The sequence below is a fragment of the Cucumis melo genome, chromosome 10 (genome assembly GCF_025177605.1).
Source record: "Cucumis melo cultivar AY chromosome 10, USDA_Cmelo_AY_1.0, whole genome shotgun sequence".
Classification (NCBI taxonomy): domain Eukaryota; kingdom Viridiplantae; phylum Streptophyta; class Magnoliopsida; order Cucurbitales; family Cucurbitaceae; genus Cucumis; species Cucumis melo.
In genome coordinates this window covers 13,976,929-13,984,954 of record NC_066866.1, presented here as the reverse complement: position 1 = coordinate 13,984,954, position 8,026 = coordinate 13,976,929, and the positions used below count along the sequence as shown (strand labels likewise).

Below are 8,026 nucleotides of genomic sequence, written 5' to 3'. Positions count from 1 at the left end.
CTAGGTGATTTGATGCACTAGTAGACAAATTTGGTTTGTGCAAATATCAGAAAAAGGACAAAAGGACGTCTGCACGGTGTTGATGTAGCTTTTCAGAGGCATTAATGATGCGTGGAATGTCCTATCAACATCATCCCTTGCATATAAATAGAAGCCTCTACTTCAAAATTGGGTGTGCAATCTTTGGCCAGAAAGCAAGTTCACACTCTTCCATCCTTTCTCCCTTGAGTTTTAGGTGAGAGCTTATAGAAAAAAGAGAGAGAGAGAGTTCTTCCCCTACCATTTCCCCCTCACGAACATGCAAAAATCAGAAAGGAGTATGACAAATCATACTTTAAGGCTAAACACACTTCTCTATATTCCATTTTGTGTTTTTGTTGTATTGCTTTGTAATATGTACTCTATGGTCGATAGACCTAAATATATGTTATTAATAGTAATGCATTTCTTTTATCATTCTCCCATTTTTCTTCTACTATCCATGTTCAATATGTTTAATTAGTTCATGAGTAATGAAATGTGTTTTATAAGTTTCGCTTAGTTAAACGCGAGTGTTAACGTATTGTGTATTCAAGAGAAGGACAATGGTATAGATCACAATCACCTAATAAGTGAGAGCATGTAGTTAACTAAGCAAGCGACGAGGAGATTGTAGCAATACAGTCTTATTGTTGAATTCATCCTTTAGATAAGTTAGTGATGTTAACATGTGCGGTGAAAGCACCGAGAGGTTGCCTACCTTAATTAAGGATAAATTACTGACAATACAAACAAGTCGATTAGATACAAATCATAGCTTAACCTTAAGTATTTACATTCCGAGAGGCAAGCAAGTATGGCGAAGGCGTCGAAAGGTCGCTCTCCTTAATTCATGCTTTGTATCACCTTAAATTATTAATGTATAATTCATTGCAATTAGTTAATTAAGCATTATTTCCTACCATGCCTGCAAATTGAGATCACTCTCCATTTCACCCTATCGCCATGTTCACCTTGTATCACCAAAGGCACCTTAGTTTAGATAATTAGGTTAAATTATACTATTCATATATACATACTGTATAGATTATACCGCATGAGTTTAGTTGCGCGATAAGATCATTAGGAACATTAATTTCCTGTGTTCGACCCCGGACTTACTAGAAAACCTCTTTTCACTTACACTTGGCCAATAGAGAGGAAAACTTGTATTATACGCATATCATCTGAAGTTTGAATAATACTATACCTTTTATCACATAAACCTATTTTAGTTGCCTAATAGTCGCTTAATTAGAGCTTTAACATGATATATCTACGAGTAATTTCATATGTACATAAACAAACAAGCAAGTTTTTAGCGCCATTGCTAGGGCAATTAGTGATTTTTCCTTTTTGAATTTAATCTTTGCGTTAATCTTATGCAGAAGTTCTATTTCAGTTGAATTGCCCACTTTTGCTGAAAAGTGTGTGAACAAGTTTATGAGTGAAGGCGAACAACCCGAATTCATACTTGATCCAAAGATAGAATGAACGTTTTAGAGAAATATATGACAAAGGCAGAAGAGGCAAAAAACAAACAGAATAAATAACCAAAATAACCAAGAAGCCCTTGCCAATCAAACTGCCCAAGGAGTCAACCCAACTTATTTGGCTCATAACTGGGATAGACCTATAAGATCTTATGTGTCACCAAATAGGAAGGCGAAACGATTGAATAACTCCCTAGAATAAGGGGAGGTCTCTAAATGGGAAGAACTCATTCAAAAATTTATGAAGAAATTATTTCCATCCGTCGAAAATGCTAAATTCAACTTATTAGGTTGAAGGATGCTCTTTGGGATTCCAACTAACTAAAACACGGTAAAGAAAGCGATAATGGAAGGTAATAAAGAAAGCGGGAAAGGAAAACGATAAACAAATAAAGCAATAAAAAAGAAATAAAAGAAATAATAAACTAATTTTTTTGTGATTTTTGGAAGTTTGAAGTAAACTTTTGGTATTTTCATGGTTAAGGGAAATCAAATGGATTATTCTACCATTATTTGGGGTCAAGAAGAGATTGGACAAATCTATAGACCAAGGACTTAAGCTTGTATCTGTGAGCGAAAAATAAATTTATTAAAGTGATTTCAAAGCATGTCCTTAAGCTATTGTTTATGTATGATTTGAGTTAAATGTTTAAGTTGTTTTACGAATGATTTCCAAGCATGTGATTTCATTGAGGTATTTATTCAAACATGATTGCTTACTTAGAAATGTTTAAGGTTTACTATGAGTTCAAAGGTTACTTTATGCAAAAGGATTTTTAAAGAAGTTTGAAGTATATGATTTTGTAAATGTTTTTCTTGGAACCAAGATGTCTTAAACAAACCTTAACTGGGATAAGAGGCACCAAGGATTTAAGGTAAGGACACTTGCCTTTAGGATTGGAGCTAGGGACACCTATCTCCCAGGAACAAGGATTGGGGATGCCCATCTTTGAGATTTGGAGTTGGTATTGAGTAACCTCTACCACCTCCTAGGAGTAGATACTTGGTATACGATCAAGAAAGACAATGATTTATGTTACTGTTTCCTAAATGTTTATGAGGTTCAAACATTTATGTTATTGTCCATCATTTACTGTTTCAAAAGGTTTATGGAACATTATTGTTTTTGAAAAGTTTATGAAAAGCTATTCAAAAAATCTATCACTCACTGGGCTCGTTTATCTCACACTCTTCAAAAAGTTTTTCCACTTTCTAGGTAGAGATCATGTCCTTGGTGCCTGAATCGCTGCTATTTGTGTGCTAAAGGATTTTTATATTATTATCATATGTGTCTTATTATTATGAACTTATGTTTAGTTGGTCTTTTGTGGTATCAGATTTAGGTTTAAGAGGGTTGGTTTTGGGTTATTTTCTTTATAAATAAGGTTAAGTTATGTTTGTATAAAACTTATATAAAGTTTGTTTAATAAGAAAGGTTTTATCCAGTTGTGTTTAAAATTTATGTGTTTTAGCTTCCGCCTATTTTTTGTTTAAAAGTTAAAAGTTAAGAGTCAGCCGGTGTCATTCAGGAAGGGAACGATATTGGTTGACTTCACGTTATTTCTCAGGTCTAAAGTAGGCGATCTAAGAGGGAGTGTAACAAAAGTTGTCTCGAGATGAAAAATAGAAGGAAAAGATTTTAAAACTCGGGGTGATCTCAGGGCAACTTTGCTCAAGTTTGAAAATCTAAGTTTTCTGTTTTTCTCTCATTTCTCATATCACATGGTTCCAGAGTAGTAAATATGATCAAACACAATATTTCCCGTTCCAATATATTATGGTGTTGCCAGTTCACTAAATTATTGCTAGTTTTTAGTATAAGTAGCACAAGAAAGCTTGATTTTCATTCCAGACATATTTTCTTCCTCTCAAATTTAAAAAGACAAAACATTGTCAACCAACATATAGAAAATAGAAAATTGTTATAATCAACAAATAATAAATTTAGTAAGTCATCCCATTTAACACAAAACCAACATTAATTGACAAGCAAAAGATATAAAATCCCACACAAATAAAGAGCAACAACACAACTCCATAACCACATGGATAGCCGGCCGAGACTTCAGTGATGACTAATCCTAAGCTACTGAAGCCAGAAATGAAAATTCTACAATACTCAAGAACTGCTTCTTTTAGGATTTTTAACAAACACATAGTGTCCACAACAAGTTGTTCTATAACCAAACAATACCACCACAATCGATCAACATAACTTCCAAACTTCATAATAAAAATATGAAAATGGTAGATTTTTGTATGTAGAAGTTTGAAATGGAGGTCATTGGAGATATGGAATGAGAAAGACCTTAAAAAAGGTGGAAAGGAAAAATGAGTTTGAACTGGAGGTCACCGAAGATGGGAAAAAAGACAAGAAGAAAATGAGCAATGGCTAAATTAATTAAAATGCTTAAAATGGGAAATTGTCTTACTGTTGCTGCTGATGCCATCATTGTCGTTGCCTCATCTTTGATGTTGCAGGCGTGTTGCGGGTGGGAGAGCAAGAATCAACTATCGAATGGTTTTCTTTTTTTCTTTTCTAAAGAGAAGTGAAATTTCATTAAGGGCAAAATTGATTTTAACATCTCTTACTCAACTTTCTTACTCAACTTTTTTTCAAAATTAATCCTAAAAGTGATCGACCCCTCCAAAATTAGTTTTTATTTATTTATTCTTTTTGGGCAATATTCCAAAGTTTTTTAACTTCAAAATTTTCTTTTCTTATATGTTTGTTTTGGGAAATTCTACATCGAATTACAGAACCCTACTCCATTTCCGAACTTCATCGCATCTCACTGCCTCTCGGTTTCTGCGACTACGCTCCCCCATCCAGCTCTCTACTTCTTCAATTCAATCTTCAACGTAATGATTCTCAATCTCTCTGTTTTGTGTTTGTTAGTCAACAAATTTTTGTTTGTTCTTTGCCATTGCGGAAACTAATTCCATGCAATTTCCTTTTACTGTTCATTGCTCACTTGATTCTGTCCACAGATCTGAATTTTGGGCGTGGAGCATTTCTCCCTTCAGCCATGGTTTTGGTGTGTAATCGATACTTGTATTGATTGATTTATTTATTTATTTTTGTAACCCTGTTCGCCCGATGAGAAATGATAAGAGTGTTGATAAACTGGACGTGTGCTACTTTTTTGGATGATTAAATGTCTTTTAATTGCAATTGTACGAAATTTATCTTGAGACTTGAATGTTTGCAGTTATGTTTGTATGATTTGGGTTTGTGGCAGGTCTTACACGCAGGAAAGACGAATAAAAATTCTTTCAAGGCTCTCATTGCTGCAGAATACAATGGAGTCGAAGTGAAAGTGGTCCCAGACTTTGAGATGGGAGTCTCAAACAAGACTCCGGAGTTTATCAAGATGAACCCTATTGGGAAGGTTGCTTTCTATTTTGATAAGCTGGATTTCTTATTGTTTAATTGATATTGTTTACTAGTTAGTTATATATGAATCTAAGTTTTAATTGGAATTTCTCTCTTTTTTTTAGGTACCTGTTTTAGAAACGCCCAACGGACCCATATTCGAGAGTAATGCCATAGCCCGTTATGGTGAATGATGTGAACCATTTTCTGAACCTCGGGTTGATTGACTGATTGTATTTAAACAATAAAACTGACTTGTTTTTGTATTTGATGATGCAGTTGCACGTTTGAAGGCTGATAGTCCTCTGTATGGTTCATCTCTGATAGATTATGTGAGCTGAATTATGTTTTTCCATGTACGTTATTTTTTCCTATCAACTATCATGTTTATTATTGTTGGTTGTGTTTCAGGGGCATATTGAACAATGGATTGAGTTTGCATCATTGGAGGTAGATTCTAATATTCTGACTTGGTTTAGACCTAGAATGGGGAGAGCTGCTTATCTTCCTCCTGTAAGTAATATTTGTGGGCATTTTAGTCTCCTAATTTTTCTGATTCCTTTTTAGCTTGTGTTTATTCTTAAATTACTTCCTTTTGGATTATTTAGACTATTTCATTGTAATTGGTCAAATCCTAGATTTTATGGTTGCAAACACCTGCATTTTCATCGTCTTTTACAGTAATGTAGTTATTCTATCATGATTAGTGCCCATCTCCTATGATTTGCTTACATATATTTTCCTTCCTGAACTAAGGTTGAGGAAGCTGCAATTGCTGCATTGAAGAGAGCTTTGGGAGCTTTGAATACACACCTGGCTTCAAATACATACCTAGTTGGTCATTCTATTACATTAGCTGATATAGTAATGACTTGCAACCTATTATTGGGTTTTACTAAGCTCATGACTAAGAACTTTACCTCGGAGTTCCCACATGTTGAGCGGTACTTCTGGACATTGGTCAATCAACCAAACTTCAAAAAAGTCCTTGGTGAGGTGAAGCAGGCAGAGTCAGTTCTTCCTGTTCAATCTGCCAAAGAACCTGATGATTCTTCTAAGCCAAAGGACTCAAATGAGAGTAAGAAAGAACCGAAAAAGGAAGCTGAAAAAGAGAAGCCAAGGGATGTAGCTGGCGAGGGAGAAGATGAGGCACCAAAGCCAAAACCCAAAAATCCTCTTGATTTGCTACCTCCCAGTAAGATGATTCTGGATGAGTGGAAGCGGCTATACTCGAATACCAAATCCAACTTTCGGGAGGTTGCAATTAAAGGTACGGAACCTTTTCAGCAAATTATTTTGGTGAATGATTGCATCAATTTTGGGTAGTAAGAGCGGCCAGATAAGAAGGCATCTTATTGTTATTCTTCGACTGATGGTTCCATGACATGAATGCTTTCCACGAGATTTATGGAAAATGAGCTCTTTCTTCTCTTTGAAACTAATTAATCTTTTTATTTATCATCTTTACAGTGCATTCTTATTCTTCGAACAATCTAGGCTTAAGTTTTTTTACTACACTGATGTTCTAAATTTGTTACAGGATTTTGGGACATGTACGATCCAGAGGGATATTCTCTTTGGTTCTGTGATTACAAGTACAACGATGAGAACATTGTTTCATTCGTGACGTTGAACAAGGTTGGTGGCTTTCTCCAGCGGATGGATCTCGCTCGTAAGTATGCTTTTGGGAAGATGTTAGTGATTGGATCAGAACCTCCATTTAAGGTGAAGGGCTTATGGCTTTTCTGTGGACAAGAGATCCCGAAATTCATCTTGGACGAGTGCTATGACATGGAACTTTATGAATGGAGGAAGGTTGATATATCGGATGAAGTACAGAAGGAATGCGTAAACCAGATGATTGAAGATCAGGAGCCTTTTGAAGGGGAGGCTTTGTTGGATGCCAAATGCTTTAAGTGATGAAGCAATTATCTCATCTTGACGGGTGTTGTTTTAGTTTTCCTTTTGAGTTGAGAATTCAAGCATCATTGTGGAATATCTTAATTTGTGAATCTTTGTTTCTTTCAAGTGTGTTAAGACAGCTATATTTACCCAAAAGTAAAAAAAAAAAAAAAAATAGAAAAAAAAAACAGTAAGTAAATGATGTGTCTGTATTTTACGATTATTCTCCTATTCATGAAGATAGAGAATAAAAGCTTATGATTTCCTCACCATATTAAAATGTGAAATGCATAACTTTTCCCTGAGAACACAAGTTGAGTTAGGTTAAGGGTTAATAATCAAAGAGATATTTTGGACCCTATATTTCATAAATGTAAATATTTGAATTTCCTAAAAAAACAAAAAAAATCTTTTAGTGTTAATTTGGGACAAAAATACCCCTTTTATGGTGGGCAGTTGGAGAGAAAAATTGGCATTAGGAAAAAATACATTGAGATTGGGGAGGTAAAATGTATTTATTTGTTAGAGATTTTATTGTTTGATTAAATAGGAAGAGAAATTCAATTAACCTTTTTTTAAAACCAAAATTAAATATGGAGATCTTGTTTGATGCCAAAAATTGAGAACATCGTGTTACGTGTTTGAAATATATCACAATATACAAATACATGTGAAACCCACAATTTGGAATAGAAGTATTGCATGAAAGGAGTTTGTAAATACTAATTATAAAGCTAGGTGTTTTAAAGAAGCAAGCGTTTTAGCTAAGTGATGCGAGGAAGAGTTAGTTATGCATTTAAGCCAGGCGATGCAATGAAGAGTTTAAGAGTTGTTGAGAATGAGGAAGAGCTAGTTGCAGAAAGAAAATTGGGAATTCGTAATGACTCGTTAATCTGGATTAGTCAGCAAGTTACGTGTTGAGTTAAGTTAAGCATGATTAGAAGAAATAAGAAACCTACATGTTTAAATCATAAAAAATGAGCTATCATACAAATATGATTCGAGGATGACTAATCTAGTTTAAGCTTAGTATAAATAAGCCTTGTAAATTTAAAAGAAAGGTTAGAAAGGAAGCTCTAAAACTCTCTCAAAGAAAGAATAGGTGAGAAGAGGAAACTTTAAAGTTAGGCGATAAGAAGGGATTAGAAAAGAAGAAAGCGTTAAGCTCTATGAGTGACTTTTCCAAAGAAAGAGTAGAGTTTTCTTAAGTTTTTCTTTTAAAGTCTTGTCATGTTAT

The 8,026-nt window shown here is 34.4% G+C and overlaps 1 protein-coding gene and 1 long non-coding RNA gene across 2 annotated transcripts; one reads left to right on the top strand and one right to left on the bottom strand.

Annotated features, from left to right (window-relative positions):
• The first annotated feature begins 4,208 nt into the window (after positions 1-4,208).
• Positions 4,209-6,977, top strand: LOC103496769 (elongation factor 1-gamma-like). The gene is made up of 8 exons (XM_008458760.3): positions 4,209-4,373; positions 4,503-4,549; positions 4,754-4,903; positions 5,013-5,073; positions 5,167-5,219; positions 5,299-5,400; positions 5,644-6,157; positions 6,428-6,977. Exons 2-8 carry the CDS (start codon positions 4,541-4,543, stop codon positions 6,805-6,807), a joined length of 1,269 nt encoding a protein of 422 aa, XP_008456982.2. The 5' UTR covers positions 4,209-4,373; positions 4,503-4,540; the 3' UTR covers positions 6,808-6,977.
• On the bottom strand, positions 4,753-5,166 carry LOC127151221 (uncharacterized). The gene is made up of 2 exons (XR_007823982.1): positions 5,017-5,166; positions 4,753-4,907 (listed from the first exon to the last, which is right to left on the bottom strand). It is a non-coding gene; the product is annotated as an uncharacterized LOC127151221 (long non-coding RNA).
• Positions 6,978-8,026: the final 1,049 nt, after the last annotated feature.